Source organism: Vulpes vulpes, chromosome 2, assembly GCF_048418805.1.
Source record: "Vulpes vulpes isolate BD-2025 chromosome 2, VulVul3, whole genome shotgun sequence".
NCBI lineage: Eukaryota > Metazoa > Chordata > Mammalia > Carnivora > Canidae > Vulpes > Vulpes vulpes.
In genome coordinates this window covers 53,655,316-53,677,445 of record NC_132781.1, presented here as the reverse complement: position 1 = coordinate 53,677,445, position 22,130 = coordinate 53,655,316, and the positions used below count along the sequence as shown (strand labels likewise).

The 22,130-nt window shown below is 48.9% G+C and overlaps 1 protein-coding gene across 2 annotated transcripts in view; it reads left to right on the top strand.

Moving 5' to 3' along the window:
• Positions 1-21,063, top strand: part of GPR107 (G protein-coupled receptor 107) — a 79,721-nt gene extending 58,658 nt beyond the window's left edge. For both annotated transcript variants that reach the window (XM_026009523.2, XM_072748389.1), the window contains 4 exons: positions 6,892-6,941; positions 8,097-8,180; positions 9,005-9,123; positions 16,157-21,063. In XM_026009523.2, coding sequence (XP_025865308.1) covers positions 6,892-6,941; positions 8,097-8,180; positions 9,005-9,123; positions 16,157-16,253 — 350 coding nt within the window. In that variant the 3' untranslated portion in view covers positions 16,254-21,063. The remainder of the gene's footprint in view (positions 1-6,891; positions 6,942-8,096; positions 8,181-9,004; positions 9,124-16,156) is intronic.
• The last annotated feature ends 1,067 nt before the right edge of the window (positions 21,064-22,130 follow it).

Genomic DNA, 22,130 nt, shown 5'->3' with positions numbered 1-22,130 from the left:
CCCGATGTGGGGTTTGATCCTGGGTCCTAGGATCACACCCTGAGCTGAAGGCAGACACTCCACCATTGAGCCACCTAGGTGTCCCTGCAGGGGCTTACAAAGTATGAGAGTGGCATTCTGTCTTGCAGTCAAGACCACCTCATGTCAAGAGTGTGGCCAGCTCTCTAGTTCACATGTTTTCCACATGGCATCTGTGAGTGCATTATGGGAGGGGTGTGTATGGGCGCCAGAAACTTCGTGAGATTTTGTGCATGCATGCATTTACCTGGGTAGAGGGTTTGTGGCTTTCCACAAAGTCTCAAAGCAGTCCATGACCCTAGAAAGGGTAAAACAACAGCTAAATAGACTATTATGAAGAAGCAATGAGAAAGAAAGAGAATTTGATTAGACTGGCTTTAATACAATGATTTTTCATTTCTTTTAATCCCTAAAACCCTGTTTTCATTACTTTCCCCTAGCAGATCACCCAGAAATTCTTCTAATGTTATTAATATAATCAGAGCTTCTGCTTAACATTTCAACATAATTAACCATTGTCACCATCTTGAGTTAATATTCTACAGCCAAAAGCAGAGAGGCCTCTATTACCAGCTTGAGAAGCAGCCACATTCTGGACACATTGTCATTTTTTTTATTAGGCCTGCAAAATATTGGGGACCATGCTGTCTTGGGGGGCCCTTGGCCATGCAGCAGGCCTGGTTTGTGATCTTGGTATGTTCTCCCTGGTCCTGGACATAGTCCTTCTGCCTACTGGCCTTGCATTGCATTTGGTTTCTGTGAGTCCCGAGTCACAGTTGAAACTGACTCTTCTCAGTTGATTACCCCAGTATTTAGGAAGATCTGGTTCTCTTATGGGGAAGGTGTTGTCTGCTGTTGACCAGGCTGTGTCATCAAGCAATGGGATATCTGACCTTCTTCTCACCCAGCTCATTGCCAACTGGGAGTCTGTGCCATGGACAGCTGGGGGAGCAGAGAACTCCTTGGCTCAGCCCAGCCTCAGCTGCAGTGTCAGACTAGCGAGGCTCCCAGCATCACGCATGCTGCCGGCTGGCAGAGACAGGGGCAGAGTCAGATCAGCATGGATACTCAGGATCCCACTCCCACTCACAAAGAGCCTTCGGTGTTTCTAGAGCAGAAGGGAGGCAAAAACAGAGACTCCCCAGATGTGATAGCAGAAATCTTACAGCTAGCCTTCCCTAAAGTGCTCTGGTTATCAGCCAGTCTCTTGGGCCATTTTCTTTTTTATAATAAATTTATTTTTTATTGGTGTTCAATTTGCCAACAAACAGAATAACACCCAGTGCTCATCCCGTCAAGTGCCCCCCTTAGTGCCCGTCACCCATTCACCCCCACCCCCCGCCCTCCTCTCTTTCCACCACCCCTAGTTCGTTTCCCAGAATTAGGAAATGTTCTTTATGTTCTGTCTCCCTTTCTGATATTTTCCACACATTTCTTCTCCCTTCCTTTATATTCCCTTTCACTATTATTTATATTCCCCAAATGAATGAGAACATACAATGTTTGTCCTTCTCTGATTGACTTACTTCACTCAGCATAATACCCTCCAGTTTCTTGGGCCATTTTTGCTTCTTTCTTTTTATTGTTCCTTTACAATAATATTTGCTTATAATAAGATAACCCTTAACTGTTCATTTTGGTGAATTTTGACCACTCCTGGATCATTGTTTTAAATGTATATTGTGGGAAAAATGTATATTGGAAATGTACTTTGAACCACTTTTCACATGATTCTCAACAGTTCAAAAATCAGTTTTCTTCTCTGCCGAGTTTTGTCTCATCACAGCTGTTCCCATACTTGCTCCTGATACTGTCTTTGTGGGATGGGTTAGTGGGATCTCCTCTCAGCAGAGGTCAGAGAGCACCAGCTGAGCTGATCTCTCCCCCAAATGGACACTTTCAGGTCAGTGTGGTCCCAGGTCAGCGTGTGGCCTGGCTTTCAGGCCTGACTCAACCATGAGAGTGGGGCAGCTGTTGGGCCCCCCATGCAGAGGGAGCTTGAGCTCGGAGCTTACGCAGACTGTGGAACCACTGAGCTTGAGGGTGAGTCAGAGAGACACTGACGCCAGCCAGGCTTTGCAATCATCCTTATTTCTGTAATTTTTGTGTTTGACTCAAAATTCTCTCTGAAGCACGGCAGGGAGGAAGCAGGAGGAAAGGATGTTGGGTAGGTGGGGATGGTTTTAAGCCTCAAGGCTTTCTTTATACTCAGAGAAGGATTGTTTTGGAAATTTTTCACCTTTTAAGAGACTGTCATGGGCTTTTGCTTCTGTGTGTCTCATAAATCATCCAGTATTAACTCTTCAAGATGGATTGCTGGCAGCTCCTGGGCATTGCTCGGCATTTTGAGCCCTGGGCTGCCAGGGGATTACAAAGCTATGAATTGCCTTTCTCATAGTGCAACGTGTGGGCATTGAGAGCGTGGTCTTTAGAGAGAGGTGGACTTGGGTGTTGAGTACTGGCTTCTCTGCTTATAAGCTGTGTGATCTTGATAATTTGGTAAACTTCTCCAGGCCTGAGTCCTTACTCTGTGAGGCAGTGGTCATAGCGGTTCTTCCTTCGTGGAGGCTATCACATGAAGCATGAGATGTGCTTGACACATGGTTCCCACTCAGTCGATGGTGACAACCACTGTCAGGGTTCAAGAGCATCCAGGCAGGTCCACTGGGGAGGAAGGTGACCATCGTCTTCTTGCCTGCCTCTTAGTTCTCTTGGGCAGACAGAGAAAAGGCAAAAGTCTAGGGAAGGGGCAGCAACTCCTTTAAATGGGGTACCTTTGCTTTTGCTCCTACTGGTCACAGAGATTGCTGCCTTGGTAAAGCATTTGAAACAGCTGGGCACTTTCTGCCTCCGTGGGCACTTGTTCTGTTCTCAGCAAAAAGTAGTTGCCAAAATCCAGAGTCCTGGTGATTTCCTGGTTGGGGGGTGCCCATAGCAGGAGGTAGGTCTTGCAGGAGCTCCTAGAGCCAGGTACACAACCTCCCTGCCCTCACCCTCACTCCTTCCCCATTCCCTGGGAGGTTCTTCAAAGTCCTCTGGCCAAGTCCAGGTCTATGACAGGGGCAGTCAGGCATGTGTACTAGGAGAAGCTTTCAGGGTGATTCTGGTGCTCACCCCAGGGAGAAACATTGCCATAAAGACATCCTCCTGGGCAGCCCTGGTGGCGTAGCGGTTTAGCACCGCCTGCAGCACGGGGTTTGATCCTGGGGACCCTGGATCGAGTCCCGGGTCAGGCTTCCTGCATGGAGCCTGCTTCTCCCTCTGCCTGTGCCTCTGCCCCTCTCTCTCTCTCTCTCTGTGTCTCTATGAATAAATAAATAAAATCTTAAAAAATAATAATAATAAAATAAATAAATAAACTCTATTAAAAAAAAAAAAGACATCCTCCTGCCCACAAGCAGACCCATGCCTGAGAAGGGAAGGCCAGGCCAGGCCCAGGCCCATGGAGCCATGACGGTGCAGGGACTGGAACGTGGGACTCTGGGCTCCTGTCCGAGGTTTTTTCATCCCACTAGACTCACTCTTTTACCATATTTGCTATTGGTGGTGGTGGGGTCAGAAATAGCCAGCCCAGACTTTAGGAGACTCTGCTCCCGTGGGAGCCCGGCCTGCCATGAGCCAGTGAGAGTCAAGCTCAGCAGTGTTCTCAACTCTAGGGACAGCTTTTTTGGAAAAAAGCAGAAAGAGGCTTGGGATTCCAGGCTGCGATCTGCTGCCTTTCTCTCTGCTCCTTGCATAATGCTGGTGAGGTTTCCCTTCTAGGGTTGAATCTTCTCAGCAGGCTAACACATCATGTGCAGATGGCAGCACTGCTGCCAGGAGAGCCCAGGGCATGCTGGCAGCCCCCAGGCCCCCACTTCGTCCAGTTGCACTCACTGGAGCCTGGATTCTTGCCAGATGTGGCAGCCGCTGCAACAGTCTATAGCCCATTTGGTGTTCAGTCGATACTATATAATCCCAATACTGTAATATTAGACATTCACTGAGTGCTTACTGAGTCCTGTTTACTTTCCACATACTGTCTCACTACCTCTGCCAACAGCCTTTGTGGAGGTATTGTTATCTTTCTTTTACAGATGAAGAGACTGAGGCTCAGAGAGGTTAGGTGGCTTCTCTGAGGTCACACAGCTAAGAGGCAGTAGAGTTGGGATTTGAACCCAAGATGTTCAGATGTGCACTGTTACCCACTTTGGTTTCTCAGTTCAGTAACTCAGCTCCCTCCCTGCCTTTGCTGCCTTGGCTGTGACTAGAACACCCAGGTGGGAGCCTGGCCTCGGGAGCAGTAGTCTCATAAACAAATGTCTTGTGTGTGACTGGAAGTGACATCTGTCATGACTGGCGGGTTTTGCAAATGACCCTGAGCTTTACCTACTGTGGCTGCATTTCCTAGAGGCAGTGGTGCTTGTCCCCAGGTCTGTTTGTCCGTCCTAGTACATATCCTGAGATGGCAAGGCATCAGTGCCGGGGGTGGGTGGCCTGCCTCAGCTCAGGGTGTCTTTCAGTGGCCTGGACCGTGTGACGTGGTGGCTCCTGACTCTAGGGAGACGTTAGATTGGCACCTTCCACACCCTTCCCTTCAAACACGGTCTTCATCCTTCAGCGCCTTCACCTCTATTCCCTCTCCATCAACCCCAAATTCTTCCCCCTAGTAGGGAGGAAGGGGACCATTAGACTTACCTTGTCTGTCCCATCTCTTGCAGCTGGCCCCTGAGGTGGGATCTGCACTGATGGAGAAGTGCCTTAGCACCTTTTAGAGGGACCTCTGCAAATTCAAGGCTTTTGACTTCATTTGAACTCTCACTCTTGGTTCTTTCCATCCTTTCTCTAGAGAGATTATTCTCAAATGTAGATGTGACCATGTCTTCAGACCCTTGAGAGGCATCCTGGGGCTGTTGGTACCGCCCAGGACAGCTAGTGGTCTTTTGCATCAGGCTCCATTTTGGGCTCTCCCCATGGCGCCCACTTATTCCCTGGCCTCCCCCACAGCCCAGCTGCCAGGCTCCCTCTTCCCCATGTAGCCCCTGGGCCCTTGTACCTGCTCTTTCCGAGCATTGTCCACTGGCCTCTTGCTCTCTCCTGAGCCCTGGTCAGGCCTCTGCTGAGAAACCAGCTCCTCTAGTCTAAGTTGGGAGCCCTTTGGGCGGGGCCACAGCAGCCATATCCTGTCATGGCTCCTTGGCACCCAGGACTAAAAAATTCACACTGCTCTCTGGTCTGGCTAATGGTTCTTGGTGAAACAAGGGCAGGAGTTCCATTTGTAGGATATATTTTAGCAAACGAAATTCAGGAGAGACTTTTAAAAGCATTTTTATTATTTAAAGAGTAATCGTTAATGTTCTTCCTCGGTTATTCACGAAGAAGAGAATTGAGTGTTCATATGCAAGAACGATTTTGCTTGTTTTAGGAGGCAGGCCATTTCCTTGACCACGTAGGCAGGAAACATCCACACAGAAAGACACACGGAAGGAGTACTAGTTCATACTGGCTCATACGGATGTGTGAAGCATTAAATCCGTGGTGGCTTAGCCATCCGACACAGAATTCTCGGGCTTAGAACTTGGTCTTCAGTGGAGCTTCTGCCATCCCCGAGATGGGCAGGAGCACCTGCTTGTATCACCTGCTCGTATCACTCACTTGGTTCTCTGCGCACCTCATGCTGGGTGCGTAGTGCCTCTCTTTCCCTGGGGCAAAGGCCACAGCTGCCCTGCCTCAGTTTAGCTGCATCCTGGAACCTGGCCCAAAGGCAGAGTGAATGGCAAACTGGATGAGAACCAGAGAGATTTAATTTTAAAACTAATGAGACTACCAGAGAGGTTACTAGATAAGAAAGCTTTTGCTGATCTGCTTTAATTTAGCTTTTTCGAACGATGCACGTGTTAGTCCAGTCCAGCTTGACACCTGGGTGTTATGGCCTCTTACTTGTGAGGGTTAGATGTTCTATAAAGATTTTCTGATCCTCTCCTCATGGAGCCGTTCGGTTTCTCTGAGGACATTCTTGCAGATACTGTTGGTTGATAATCACGTCAAAGATTATTTTAGGATTCCAGGAATTTCTTTTGGAACCCTAAGCCTGACTGCCCTCCACTAATCCTGAGCAAGAGGAGGAGGAAGAGGAAGAGGAACTTTCTTCACCCACAGTGCCATTCTAAAACGGAACCAGTAATTGAATGCTATTAAGCCAAATTAATTTGCCTCCTGCAGGAAGGTTTATGATGAATGAAAGGCTTGCTAATCGGGGAGAGAGCCAGGCTACCCTCTGTGGTCATCAATATTTCATGGCCATAGGCGGTGGCAGGAAGCTAGCTGTCCTGGCTCTCTGACCTTGAGTGATCCAAAGGTAGGACACAGCCAGCAGGGTTGTGTTTAAAGGGCTTGTTACAAGTGAAATTTGCAAGATACATTCATGGGTTATTTGAATTTATATCCTCAGCTAATGGGAGGCTCAGGGACCCACCTGAGACTGATCCTAGTGGGGAGTGCAGCTCTGTCAGCCACAGGGGCAGAGCTGAAATGTTTACCAGTGGCTTTTGGGGAGCGGGGGAATCTTGATTTGTAGTGTCTACCCATTTCTGTGGTGTCAGCATCCCCACAACATGGCGAGTTTAAAGCTGAACCACGAGTGAGGTGACACACACCAGCACACCACTGGAGCTGGGAACCCCAGCCTTCTGCTCCCATAACTCCCTGATTCTTCCTGGTGATTGGGGAAGATCCTGCCAAGCTGATGCATTTCCAGAAATATAGATGTGCCCCTGGGCAGTACTCATCTGCATTGGACTTGGCCTCTTGACAGAGGGCACCTGAATGTCACTTGCTTTTAAAAATGAGAAAAGAAGTTAATATGCCTGTCATTTTGTTCTTTCTTCTCCCTAGCTGCTATTAACCTAGCAAAGCTGAAACTTTTCAGACACTATTACGTCTTGGTGAGTAAAAAAAAAATCCTAAATCTGTAAATAAGATCAGTTTAGGGAGTAGAGCAAATGAACTTCCAAAGAATTGGCAAAAGTACAAGATGTGCTACCTGGAGCTGTGCATATTTTATTTTATCAAATCATGTTGTGTCTTTTGATAGGGGAAATTAAACAGCTGAGTCACTCCTTCTTAAATGTTAGTTTTAAATTTGGCTTTAAATACTCAGAAACGTAATGCATGCTTGATGTTTTCTTACAATGTGGGGATTATAGAGTCAGAGCAGAAGTGTTTTATGACCCTCATATTCCCCACCCCACCTCTTCCAGGTGATTACCATTAACAGTTTGGTAGTTATTCCTCTAGGTGCTCTTCCTGGCATGTGCCATACACAACTGACTCTTGGCTGGTTTGTTTTATTCATTTGCAAAACGGAGATCATGCCTAAAATCAGGGCTGCTGGACGTGAAAAGTCCCTAATGAGCATACACTAAAGGCAGGACCTGCTGTAACTTATTACGATACTAATTTCTTGGAATACGTAAGGTACAAACTCTTCTAGAGTTTGCTTCCTGCCTCCTAAAATAAAGTTTCTGGGGCATCTTGAATCTGTGGGTTGGACGATTCCTTCCCTGCAAGCCCAGCCATCCTGGGAGTGGTCCCAATGAGCAGGCCATGCTCCAGCGGCCAGCAGGGTGGATCCTTGCCATGTCCTCCCTTACTGGAGCACTCAGTGTTAGGGTATGTCCTCTGGTATGGGCCTCAGACGCGCACAGCCTCTGCCAAAGAGGCTAAAGTGAGCTTCGTTTTGCTGCTGCCACTCAAAAACATTCCTCAAGGCCTGGGAATAAAAAATACTGTCCTTTGGGGATTGAAGTCAGTATGTTATGTACGTGGAAAAGGCAAGGAAAGGGTGACTTGAGAGTTAAGAACTGCCACACCAAACATTTTGTCCGCCCCATGTTGGGTGGTCACCTAGAGATGAACAAGTCCTTTTAAGTGGGACCAGCAGGGAAGCTGTCTCTGCCACACTTAACAGCACCTGTCCAGTGACTTTCTTCAGGTCATTCTGTCTTCTTTTTTTTAGTTCTTTGGTGACAGCAAGTTGTTGGAAGAAAGTGGTGCTGTAATTTCTACATTGATTTTATTTATTTTTTTCTCTCCTATAGATCGTATGTTATATATACTTCACCAGGATCATTGCATTTCTCCTCAAACTGGCTGTTCCGTTCCAGTGGAAGTGGCTCTACCAGGTGTGCTGCTTGTGGGGGACAGTGCCAGAGACACTCTGGCTGAGAATAAAGTCTTGAGGTATAATGTAAGGTTACTCCAAAGTTATCAAGCAGTGGCCACTTCTGTGTCTTCTGGTCCAAAATTAAGATCATCTCTTTGTCCAGGAAAGCTGCTGGATTACATGAAAAATAAGGAAGTAATTGCATTATTGATTTTAGTTTTCAGTTTTATAAGACTTTGAAGAGAAAAGCCTCAGGCAGAGAGTGTGAGATTTGCCCTATATAATTAAAACCCAGTGAGACATGGTCTTTCCTTCTGTTATGGGGCTTAGAGAAGCTTAGAATCCAGAGTGCCCTCCTTCTATGTACATTAGTGTTTCAATAATACAGTGTCTTTGCCATATGCTAGGGCCAGTTAACTACTAGGGTAAGCAACCAAATGATTTAGAGCCTTTTTTGTTTCTTGTCCTTACCTGAATGTATAGTTACACAGTGCCGGGTTACTTCCAGGTGTACACACAGTGATGAGACTTTCCCTGAGGCACCTACTTGGTGCTGAGGGTGCTGTAGGAAACATAGGGATACAAGAAGCTCTTAAAAGATACCAGTGAAGACTGGTTAAAGTGTAGTATCTTAAATGTCATCTTTGGGCAGAATGCTCCCAGCTGAGGCTCTGGCCCAGTTTGTGAGGAGACCCATCCCTAGCGCTGCCCTGGCCTTTAAGTGAGTGGTCAGCAGTTGGGGGGCAGAGTGGGAGGGCTGGGCTAGTTTGTTTAGTTCCACTGCTTTTTGAAGAACAGCATTGCTAATCCCTTTTTTGGGGGCGGGGGTGTTTTAATTTGCAGCTCCTGGATGAAATGGCCACGTTGGTATTCTTTGTTCTTACGGGCTGTAAATTCCGTCCAGCTTCAGATAACCCCTACCTACAACTTTCTCAGGAGGATGACTTGGAAATGGAATCAGTGTAAGAAATCTTTCTTGCCCCTCCTCCTTTGCCCCTTGACCCAACTAAACAGCACGGTGTGAACTGGAGCAGCTTCTCCCTGCATTTTGTTGCTCCAGAGGTGGTACCTCTATATTTAGCAGAAGGAAATGGACACTTAAGCCCCAGGCTCTCTTACTCAGATTAAAGTACAGCATCTGCCAAGCATTGCTCAGTCTTTGCAGGGAAAGTGGAGCTGGCCATCTGATTAGGCATCCCTGAGCATGGTTAGAGCCTGCTTCTAATAACTCAGGGGTGAGAACTTGGGCATCTGCTTGACCCTTTCACTGCTAGGCTTGGGCAGCCCCACTTCCTGTTGGACCCCTGCTACTGGGAGCTGATGTCCGAAAATGTGATCGTCTGAGTCGTCTGTGAGTCCTCTAATTGTCCTCAGACTCCTCAGTCATCAGATAATGAAATGGCTTTTCACAGCTAGCGCAGTGATTTGACCTCTATCAGAGCATTCAAATGGATTTTTCGAGTCATAGGGCAAGTGACTTTAGGGTCCTATTTTCTGGGAAAGGGTACTCATTATCTAGAAAAGGAATAGTGATTAAGAGTATTGGCTTGTTTACCAATGAACTGTGATGGGCCAGGTCAGTTGTTGTGTTTGAAGATTAGCCTCAGGCTGAGTTTCAAGTGTGCTGCCTCCAGCAAGGCAGGTGGCCTTTTGACATATCCGGATTCAGAGGCTTAGCCTCTTGCCCGGGCTGGGCCCTACTGAGCTGTAGGGCAGCCTAGGACAGCTCTTTATGCTCCGCCCCACTATGGGAACAATAAACCTGTGGGCCCCAAACCACAACTCTGTGTGCAGAGGAGGAAATACCTTCTTACAGATAGCAGAGAAGAAGGTGGTAGAGCCGTGAAGGGTGCCTTTTCTAGAAATAGCAGAATCTGAGTAAGGAACTTGGTTGAAGGGGCCCAAATGCAAGTCAGTCAGGTAAGAAGCAGTGAGCGGGATGCAGTGTATTTATCCACTGCCCTCACGGCAGGGCTTCTCTGGGGTATGCAGCTTAGATGCTGGATGATGGGGCCCTTCGATGTTCTCACCAGCAGTGTAGGAGTTCTTGTTCCTCCGCATCCCCACCATCAGCCATTGTATCAGAAGCATGGACACATTGTAAAGGTGTTTTTGTCTCATGGTAAGATTTTTAGAAATTTTGTTTGGATTTTTGTTTCTCGCTGGGAATCTGTGATAACTGCAGGACAGTCTGTATGTTCTTGAATCAGGGTAGGGAAGTGGGGGAAGCGGACAGACAGACCACGAGTCATGTGGAGACTGGAGGGAGTGTGTGTCTTTAATTCTGGCAGGCCGCGGGAGAGATCGGAATGCCAAGGGGTGTCTATTGGTTGCCTCCGCTTACACTCCTATTCTAAGGGAGGAGCGCTGTGATGACTCCATGTTTTCTGTGGCTGCTAAGTGGAAGCCATCCTGTGATACTAAGGGAGCTTCTCTTCAGTGGCAGAAGGGCTGAATGTGTACCTGCAAGAGAGTCAGACCAAGGCGAAGGCTTTGTTCAGGGTGGTGCTGTTTCCAAGAAGCACTAGTCCCGCTTAGCCTGTGAAAAAGAAGTTGGGGAGCTGACTGAGGTCATGTGCCTTTAAGTTAGCAGGAAAATTGTTCTGGGGCTTCTCTCTGGCTGGGAGAAAGTTCTGCTGTCGAGAAAGTTCTATAGATTGATTGAATGTGACAGCAGAACAGGCATGTGGTAGAGGCCCCAGCCGTCAGCCTGCCATCCATGCTCACCTGCAGGTGACAGGCGAACGTGAGGGCTCTTTGCAGATTCTCGGGGTGCCACTGCGCCCCAAGCTGTCCCCTCCCACTTCTGCTTGGAGGTGCTGTTCCTGGATGGCACCTCTTAACTCTTCCAGAAATAACTCAAGCCAGAGGCAAGCAGAGCTGTTGTTTGTGTTTTCTAGAAGATCATGAGCTCTCTGTCATCCACAAGGAGCTTGATCTGCTTTTCACCACAGAACAAGTATTACTTCCTCTTTGTGGGAAGGAGTATTCCTTAGGCCTCACACACCTCAAAACAAATCCTCTTCTAATGAGTCTTACCCACTGGTGGCATGCAGACTCTGACCTGGGCCATTCATTGACCTTATTGGCTGAGATTCTGGGTAGTTTCTCTCTCTCTCTCTTTTTTTTTAAGGTTTTATTTATTTATTAGAGAGAGAGCGCATGCACACAAGAGCATATACACAAGCCAGGGGGAGCAGCAGGCAGAGGGAGAATGAGAAGCAGACTCCCCGCTGAGCAGGGACACTCCCCTCAACCCCCTGACATGGCCCAATCCTCCCAGGACCCCAGGATCATGACCTGAGCCCAAAGCAGATGCTTCACGAACTGAGCCGCCCAGGCGCCCCTGGGTAGTTTCTCTTCTACCTGTCTTTACTTCCTTCCTCTGAAGTGCAGTGTGTTTGGGAGGCAAGTCTTGGCAGTTGAGGCCAGGACAGGCCGGGCTCCTCCTGGGGGTGGAGTGCTCCCACCAGGCCTCACCCACCTTCTCCAGCTGAGCCTGCAGAGTGAGGGTGCAGTCAGAAGTACCTGACTTCCTATCCTTTTTTCCTTTTATTTCTGGACACACCTCTCTTTGGGCTAAAACTCAGCAGAGGCTCACCAATTTTGGTAAGAGAATTTTGTCATAAAAAATACAGCAAGTTAAAAAGTATTAGATGTAGTTTTAGTGATCAGACTTAGTAACTGCCTCCTGTGCTGTGCATATACTTGATGATGTGAATTACTTTCTGCTATCTGGAGAAGTCAGAATGGGAAGAACCATTTGGTGTGGGGTCCAGGGCCAGGACATTGCCTCTCCGGGCTTCCCATTCCCAAATACTGGCCTCAGGGTTGCTGGGAACCTTTTCCTACCTGACTGCTGTCCTTCAAGTGGTTGGGCAACAAAAGTGGAAATGGGTATTAGAGACTAATAGAATTGTTTCCCAACCAGGCGTCTCCACATCTTGAGTCCAGAAACCTGTTTTTAGTTGGGTTCTACGTTATGGTTTGGTTCGGTTACAGAAACAGATGTGTCTGGGGGCCCCACAGGTGCAGCATCAGGAGCAGTGGGTGCCAGAGCTCCCCCTCTTATCTTGCCTGTGTTCAGTAGGCCTGTTTGGCCACACAGACCATCAGGGTCCTGCTGGGAGAGGAGGGGTTCACCTTTTAGATGCATCTGAGTAGTGAGAGGCAGCACTGGGTCCTTCTGCTCTCTCCAGCTCTGCCCTGCTCCCCCCTTACCCCTCTCTGTCCTCCACATGCTCTCCTGAGTCCACAGGGAGCGCATCTGCTTGGCCCATCACAGCTACTGTCACCTCAGACCGGCCCAGAAGCTGCCGGCCCTTGAGCCCGGTGCCCTTCTTTCTCAGTGCTGCGGTGTCCGAGTGTCAGTTGACAGGGGCTGACCAGGCTTACCCACAGCTTGGGCACCAGGTGTCCTTCCCATTTGTTGGCAGTTTGCTGGACAACAGGTTGCAGAGGCCCACCCAGCATCATGGCCATCAGGTGTCTTGCCCTGCGTCCGTTTACCTCACCATTGCCTGCTTCCGTGACATCCCTCTATGCTCACATACTCCCCGATTCCACCAGCCAGGGGGGCTTCCATTCTCCTCTTGTCATGGGGAGGGCTCACCCAAGCCTGAGGTCGCCTGGCTGTCTCCTCAGTAACCACACCCCAGCCCCAGCTCCAGCTGCTTCCCTCTAGCCAACCTTACCCAGGTTTCTGTCCCCTGCATTCCCTATAGGCCTTGATGGCACTGTTTTCCAGCCATTCGCCTTCAGTAGCATGTGGCAATTGGCCTCCACACCTCCCTCTTCTCAGCCCATGTGGAGTGAGACTTCTTGGGGACTCAATGTTGTGTGTCCTCTCCCTCTCCTCCTTGAGACCCCAGGACCCTGCCTTCCTACAGCTGTCCTCGTCCCTGGTCCCTCCCCTGAAGACTTGATTCTCAGTGTCGGGGCTCAGTTACCTCTGTGCCTTTTTAGCTCCCCAGGGCATCCTGTTTGAGCCATGACTGAGAACCCTGGCATAAGAAGCAAATCCAGCCTCTGTGGCAAGGGAGACAAGGCCCTCCACGGCCCTGCCCTGCCCACCCTTGACCCTCCTGCTACTCACCTTTGCCAGCAACTGCTTAGCATTCCCTGAACCGTGCAGGGAACATTCTTTTGTTTCTTCCATGTTTTTTGTCCATTAACATTTCTTTTGTTCAGAAACTCCTTGGCCCTTTTCCCACCCCCCATTTTCCCCCTGCTCCTCCTCTTTCAGTACGGGCATCGAGGCTGCGCCCAGACCCTGGCAAGATGATTCTGCCCACCCCAAGCCATTGTCCCACCTGCTCAGAGCTCTCCTGTGTGTTTCCAGCAGCTCTGTGTGTTGCTCTGGAAGACCATCTCCTGCTGGGCTGCGGGCACCCAAAGGGCACTGATTTCTGTCCCTCTCTGTCCCAGCCCCAGGCTGGCATGACGGAGCGAGCCTTGTTTTCTCAGTTGATCTGCCAGCTGGAAAGCAGTGTATTCCTGGGGAAAGACAGGTAGCAGGTGTGTCTCCCAAGCCACAGCCCAAGCCCCATTTGGGGTCAGATGAATGGGCTGTGCTCACAGCCCCAGCTGTATGGAAGCCCTTGCCCTTTCCAGTGGGGGCCAAAGCCCCGTAGCAGCTGCTGTCACCATGAGTGACACTATTGAGACTTGAGGGTGCATTTCTTTGATCTCAAGTGTTTAGAGAAACCATGCTGGAGCTAGAGAGGCTTCTGGTTCTCTTGGGCCTGCAGCTGCTCCACCTGCCCATCCCAGTCTGGAGACAGGCAGTCCCATGAGGACGAGCCCTTTGTGCACGCCTGTCACCCTGAAGAGGTGCATCCTTCCTCGAGGGCTTGGGTCCCGGCCGCACCAGCTGACAGGAAGTGACATTGAGCCATATGACGAAATGTGGCAATTTCCTTTGTCCAGGGGCCACATTTCCACTCACAGTATCTGTAGGAGCCCCCTAGATCCCCCTAAGAACCATGTCTTGGCAGCCCACTATGTCCTGACTTTGCCAGAGGTACAGCTAGCCTATGAGTCTAAGGGACTCTTGTCTAAGTCCCAGCTCTGGGGCGGACTGGGTGGCTCTGAGGCTTGGTTGCAGCAGCAACATGAATGAAGGAATGAAAGGAGAAATAAAGGGGGGAATTTTTCCTTACCCCATAAAATCATTTATCTGCCTTTAGGTCCTACTGGACGGGGTCTAGATGTGTCATGTGTACAGCCACTGAATTACCATTCGTGGCTAAAGGCTTTGATAGCTGACGGGGGGACAAGGAGGATCCTTGGAGAGATCTATTGAGTTGACTGATTGAATTTAATTTACTGCTTAGGAAATTTCTGTTGGTCCATGATCGGGCACATAGGTGCCTTGTTTTCTAGAGTAGGTAGGGAGATGCTGGCCAGATATGTTTGTTGATCTGTTTTTAACTGACTCTACTTTTTAGAACAGTTTTAGATCACAGTGAAGTGAACAAAGGGAACAGAAATTTCCCGTATGCCCCTTGCCCCCACCTGGATAGCCTCCCGTGTTATCAGCCTCCCCCTCCAGAATGGTAGGTACCTTTGTCACAGTCAATGAACCCACATGGACATGTCATTATCACCCACAGTCTGTAATTTTTTTTTAAGATTTTATTTATTTATTCATTAGAGACACAGAGAGAGAGAGAGAGGCAGAGAGACAGGCAGAGGGAGAAGCAGGCTCCATGCAGGGAGCCCGATGTGGGACTCAATCCAGGTCTCCAGGATCGCACCCTGGGCTGAAGGCAGTGCTAAACCGCTGAGCCACTAGGGCTGCCCCACAGTCTGTAATTTACCGCAGACTTGGTGGTATGCATTCTGTGGGTTTGGACAAATGTGTCATGACATGTATTGACACTACAGATGCACCCAGGGTAGTTTCACTGGCCTGCAATCCCTCTATGCTCTGTCTGCCAGTTCAATCTCTCTGCTTGGTGTCTTCGGCTATGAAGCAACCCAGATCCTTTGTAGATCCTGTCCAGCTCACATTTGTGAGGCAAGAAGTTGTCTCCTCATAGACCCCACCTTCTCAAGAGACGTCATGACTCGCTGTCTGGAAAGAGTCACTCTGCTCAGCCCCTCACACCTTCTGAAGCCAGGGTTCTCCCAGTTTTGATCTACGTACACATTCAGTGTAGGGCTTCGTGGCATCTACTTAGTATGAGGCACCAACAGAGATGATGCTTCTGTCCCAAGGTCAGAGTGTAGGCAGAGCCACGTTCTCTGACAGCCGAGCAGCCTGGCCCAGCATGTAGAGATCGGGGCCCAGATTTATAGAGAGCAGCCAGTTCTGTTTCTCATGCTCAAAGACTCTCTGGGACAGAAGGTTCCTGAAAGGCTGTGGTTCTGTCCCATGACTCAGAAATGACAGTTGTGACTAGTTATTAAGACGACACCTGATGAGCTTGCTTTTTAGGAGGTTAATTAGGACACAGGTGGTGGTCTTATAATCATAGTCATGTAGATACACAACATAATTTGTGGAGGCCACGACAGAAAGAGAGAAACAGATCAATGGTGATTGTAATAACAACAGCTGGTATGTATTGGTTTGGAGAATTTCCTTTTTCCCTGACAACAGTTCTCGGAAGCGGGAACCATTTATTGTATTTAAGAACAGAGAGGTAAGGGGCTCCTGAGTGTCTCAGTGATTGAGCGTCTGCCTTAGGCTCAGGGCGTGATCCCGGGATCCTGGGATCGGGTCCCACATCCAGCTCCCTGAAGAGAGCCTGCTTCTCCCTCTGCCATGTCTCTGCCCCTCTCTCTGTGTCTCTTATGAATAAAGAAATAAAATCTTTAAAAAAAGAAAAAGAACAGAGAAGTCAGCTTGGTGGAGGTTACACAGCGAGGAGCAGGGTCAGAACTGGAACCCAGGTCTGATTCTAGAGCCAACATGCATAGCCACTCCACTGTGCTGTGGTGACTTTAAGACTGAGGTTTTTCTAATTGGTTTTTTCCCCCTTCATCCAGAGTGACGACATCAGGGGTGATGGAGAACATGAAGAAAGTCAAGAAGGTGACCAATGGCTCAGTGGAGGCTCAGGGTGATTGGGAAGGCACCGCATGATGGAGCAGATTGAGGCTGGGACTGTCAAAGAGAACCTCTAATTTATTAATCGTCCTAGTGGTGAGCAGGAGCAGTTGGCACCTCCCGACAGTGACACCACAGAGCACGCGGCTGGGAACAAAGTGCCACGGAAACCTAATTTTTTTACTCTCTCTTATGGAAACTGGATCTGTGGCTGGTTATGGGCAGCTAGAATTCTTCAGATGGGAATGGCGGGGAGGGAGTGCAGACAGCAGGAGGATAAAAGGAAGACTTTGTAATTTATATTTCTCTCTTTTTTAAATTGAGAACTCTCAAGAAATACACAGTTGTGCCCTCAAGTGTGTGGCAGCAGGGAGAGCAGTGGTGGCAGGCAGGCGGGTGGCCGTGCAAGGCTGGGGCTGGTCACAGTTCAGGAATGGGGGATCAGAGGCTGAGGTAGGATACAGAACTTAGAAGGGAAGGGGAACTTTGAGGGACAGAAATGAATGAATTTAGGTTATTTTAGAAAGCAGAGTCAAAACTCAATTTAGTAACTGGAGGCTGCCGCAGGATTCTGGCCCTGAACCCGGATTCTGAAAGTGACCAGGAGCCAGCAGCTCCCGAGGCCCAGTGGTCCTCTCTTCCCAAAAGGCTCTGTTGTCTTAGGGCTGAATATCCCTGTCAGAGTCATGGCTCTGGAATTATGGTGGGAAGTGCTATTCTGGATTGAAGCATATTTGGTGTTGTCTAATGGATAGACAGAAATGTATGTTTAAGCTCAAAAAGCATTATCTAGTAGGATTCCCTTGAACATCTGGCTCCCCCGACTGCCCTGAGCAGGACCACCTCTTTTCCCTCTTCTGTGGCTGTGTCGGTTTTGTGTAATCAAAATATGGAGAGAAACGGGAAGGAATTTCCTTAAAAGGAGCAGCTGGGGGCAGAAAAGCTAGTGTTTAAGCAAATATTTGAGTACAAGCAAATTGTCATCATTATAAGTTTTTCCTATAAACCTGGTAGGTTTTCTGACAGGAATGAAATGGGCCTCATCCGTGTCTCCCAAGGGCATGCACTCGAAGAGAACAGGTGTGGTTAAACAGAGCTTTTCTCTCAGGGACTAGAGATGGCGAGCTCTCTCTCAAACTCAGCCAAGGGCCCTTCCAAGCTCTTGGAGCCTGGGAATGGGTGCGGGAGCAGTGGAGCAGCTGGTAGCCGAGTCCTCTAGATCATAAGATGAGCTCAGAAGGTCCACTGCAGCCCAGGGGACGAGGGCTCGGCAGTGAACTCCTACCAGGGTTGTGGTCCCCAGGCCTGAGACCAGAGGAAGAACCGTGGCCTCATGGGGAACGCTCCCCAGGGGTGCCAGGAGCCCACACCTGCGTGGGGGTGAAGGGGCCACTGTCTTCCCGTTGGCTTGGAAGCATCCACCAGAAACTGCAGAACCTGGGAGTTGTGCTCAGCACCCCAGCTTCAGGCACCTGGAGAGTCTGTCCTCAGTTGTTCTTCCCCTGTGCTGTCCTCTGTCCTGGACGAGGGAGCAGGAAAGCCTTCTTTCCACGCACATTCCTCAGTCCTTAGTGCACTGCACAAAGGAGGCTGAGACGTCCCAGCCAGCTGTGTGCTGCCACCCAGTGTCTCCCCTCTTCCCAGGCGGCTGCTCACCTCTCCACAGATTTCAGGGGAGGGCCATATGTCTCCCCACCTTCAGGAGCAAGGAAATATGCCCCAAGTATTTATTTAAAAGTCTTTCTTTTTCTGTCTTTTTTCCTTTTTTCTTAAGTGAGGGCTACACGATGGGAGCCTTATGGAAGTTGCAGGGATGATGGGAATATTAAGAGTGTTTTCTTGGCGTAAACATAGTCCCGGGACTTCCAAAGTGTCTCATGCTATGACCAACCCCCCCCCCCCCCCCCCCCGCCTTAGGTGCTTCCCTCAGAGGGACACCTTTGCTGTTTGTCCTGCGAGCAGATATTCTTGACTAGGCCATGATGACTTCTTGCAAGACCCGGAAGTGTGAGGAAACTTCCCCCCTAGCCAGGGTCCCCACGGGTGTTCTCAATTCACTTGCTGGAAGCAGGGGAGTGAAGGAGGGAGGGAGGAAGAGAATAGGTGGGGGTAGCCTCTACCTCCCTGCCACTACCTAAGCCACGCCAGGCCTCTGTCTGCCAGCTCATGCTCATAGCGGCTGATCGGCTGCAGCGGGACAGTCCTGACCCCTCTGAAAGGGAGAGTGGTGATGTCGGAGTACAGGCTAATAAGCAGCTTGTCTGCCCAAGTCCTACACTGAAACTGGCAGAAGGTGTGAAGTGAAGCCCTGTTATCAATAAAAATCAAAACCCCAGCCCAAGATGGGGAAAACTGGTTTTCCCACGTTTGTACAAGTTGTTAGAGTTCTCCATCCTGTAAGATGTCCACGTTTGTACAAATTGTTGGAGTTCTCCATCTGTAAAAATGTCTTCCCTTTCTCCATGTCTCCATCATCTAGTAGCTGTGACTGGCACTCCACTCTCCCCCCGAGGCAAGATGACTAATGAGGTCCAAAGCCAGGCAGTCACCCCTGTCCTTCCAACAGCTCGGTCTTCACCACCACACGCAGCACTTCCACACTTAAGCCCTTCAGTGTTTTGGGGAGCAGGCAGAAAGGATCGGGTGCACATCATAGAGTGATCAGCAGTATTTATAGCCTTGCTTTGTGCTCCTACTCCCTGTTTTTGCCTACGCACAATACCCATGCTTCCTTTGAGACATCTGTGGACTGGAAGTGCGGCTGGCTGTGAAATTGTAGGAAGTAAAGGATCTGTTTTCATGTAATAAAGTGTGTGTATTTTGCTAGAAAATTACTACTTAGACAACAAGAACGATCATTGATCTCTTAATTTTGGCTTTTAACAGTGGCCAAAGACTTCGTCAGTCTATTTCTTGGTTCCTTGATGCTTTAAAATTTCAGTAAATGCATTTTAACCTGCTGAATACAACTCTGGTGAATAGGTGGCCCATTCTCCCGTTAGGAGCTGCTTACTCTGCTGTAAAAGATGGTTTCTCAGATCATAGCTTAAGTCAGTTCAGTTTTCTTCCAAGAAACTGCTCTGGAGTAAAATGTCCAGGTTTGGTTTCTCCTGGACATATCCAGGCAGCCACAGCAGCATTGCCTCATGTTCTGCGTGCCTGTTGTGGCAAGATTTCTGTTCCTGCATTATGATCTCCTCAGGATATCTGTGCTCCCTTGTTCCACAACTGGCCGTCCCCTCCCTCTTCTCCTCCCCTCCCCCTTCTCCCCCTTCCCCTCTTCCTCAGCCCACAGCTATTGATTCCACATAGGCTCAGTCTGGGAACATGGGCTGAAGGCTTTGGTGCACTGCAGCATTTTCTCCCAGTAGCTGTGAAGGATATACTTTCTAACCCAAGGAGAATTTTATCAAGAGCATACATACTAGTGCTGCATGTTACGCTTTGGACCCCCACACTAAAATATATTCTTGTTTAATACTTGAGAGGCTGTTGCCAGGAGCCAGTCCTTACAGACCGAGAAGCGTGTGAAAAATGCCTGTTTGAATTGTGAGTGGCGTCCTGGCCATCTCCCACATCCTGAAGCATCTTCTCCAAGGAAGGCTCTCAGAACATTAGATGGTCTGCTGAAGTGGTTGGTGCTGCTCTATACACCCTGTGGAACAGTAAGACCGTTCATGCTGATAAGCTGCTGGATTTCACAAGAAGCAGATCCCAGCCCCCTCCTCAGCCCGTTTCCACATGCCACACTCACCCCTTTGCTTTCTTCTGACATCTGGCCTTTTAACAGATCGAGAATGTACCAAGTCCATGATGCCTATGGCTGGCCTGCTGCCTGCTTCTCCCATTCAGGATTCAGTAAATGAGTAGGTTCCCCACTAAAGAATTTAGGCTCTGACTTGGTACTTCTTGGTATATCAAGATGTCTTCATCTGGAACATACTGTATGTTCTAAGAAGTTGCTCTTTACTCCAGGTTTCTCCAGGGTGTTTTGGGCAGGAAGTCTAAAAAGAGGCCCACCTGAGTTGATGCTAGTATTTGTTGCACCTGAAATGTAGCTGAACACTCCAGGTTTGGTGAACTGAACATTCCAGGTTTCCCCCAGGGCTTCTCTGCAGTCTGGCAGCGCATCTGTGCCCCCCATGTGTGGTTTATGCTTAAAAAACATGTTTCTCGATGGCTCTCTGTTAGGGCATGGGACATTCATAAGCCCCGAGCTACCGTGTAAGGAAGGCAGCCTGGTGGAGAGGGACAAAGCGGTGTGGGAGCAAGGATCTGGTCATGCTACATAGGGACTGTTGAGGTTCTGGGGGCAGGTAATCTGCAGACAGGCCGTTTGGGAAGGAGGAGTTCTAGACAAAGTCAATAAGGTCTGACATGAGACAGAAAAGCTAACTCACTTCAAAGACAGCTTATTTTAGGGCAGGCTCTGGGGTTTTGTGGTGGGCAGCCAAATCAGACAGGGGGACCAGTGGGGCAGCCTTCTTAGCATAAGATACTTATTACAAAAGGATCTCCAAATCCTGGCCACACAAGGGGGCAGTTCTTGACGCCTTAAGCCTCTTTTGCCGACCATAAATTGGATTTGCCTGGTCATGTGATCTCAAAAGAAGCCAGACACATCGAATCCAGAAATAAGTTTCATTTGGGGGAGAAAATGCCTGTAAATATCATTTACTTTCCAGGTTGGGATGCAGGAATTTTCAGTATTTTTTTTTAACACTGATGATCATTGAAGAGTATTTATGTAAACATATAATGGGTGGGGGTTCTGATCAGGGTGACATATGGGATGGGTTCTCTTGCTGTGATGCAGACATGTAAAATAAAGATTCTCTGACAGAAATGTATGTTTGTAATCCTGCAGGGAGTCACTGACTCCTGGCTGCTGTCTCTCCTCCCGCTCATCATTTTTTCCTTTGTGATTCTTGTTCATTAAATTAGTTAACTGCCTCCCACCTGCTCGCACTGACAACAGTGACTCCTACTAGAGAAGTTCTGCATACCTCAGCAGGCCGTGTTGGCTGCACCCCCTGGGGGCTCGGTTCTGGAACAGACTTGTTTTCCCATGCCCTGCCTCTGAGTTGAGGCCAGTGGGCGCCTTCCAGAGCAGGACCTGCACGCTGCTGCCTGCTGCCACTGGAGGGGAGGTGACCGCGCAGCCTCAGGGTGAGGCACTCACTGCTACCGGCTCTCTGACGCTGCTTATCAAGCAGGCTGCCAGTTTTCCCACATCAGAATCATAGAAATCCGGGACTGTAGATGCAGAACATTTTTAGAAGTCATGCAATCCCAAACCCCTTGTTTTATTACAAATTTTTTTTTAAGTTTTTTGTTTTTTGTTTTTTTTTTTTAATGATAGACATAGAGACAGAGAGAGGCAGAGACACAGGCAGAGGGATAAACAGACTCCATGCCAGGAGCCCGATTCGGGACTCGATCTCGGGACTCCAGGACCATGCCCTGGGCCAAAGGCAGGCGCCAAACTGCTGAGCCCAGGGATCCCCACTACAAATGTTTTAAACTGAGGTGTAACTTAACATACAGTAAAATTCACCCTTTAAATGTACAGTTGGTTGAGTTTGGACAGATGTGTATATGGTTCTGTAGCCTCCACCATCATCAGGACAGAGCATTTCCAATCCCCATAAAGTTGCTTTGTGCCCCTTCTCAGCCAGAACCACCCCATCCCTGGAATGGCCACACCACAGCTCTACGGTTTTAGAGCGCTGTGTGAATAGAATCCTACAGTATGTCCTTCGTGTCTGGCTTCTTCCACAAGGCATACTGTTTTGTGGTTTATCACTCCAGTGCTCTGGCTTTACAGCTACAAAAATAAGGGCTAGAGAAGGTTTGCCCCTTCTCAGGTCTGCTGGCTCCAGCCTTGGTGAGGATTAAGCCCTCATTCCTCAT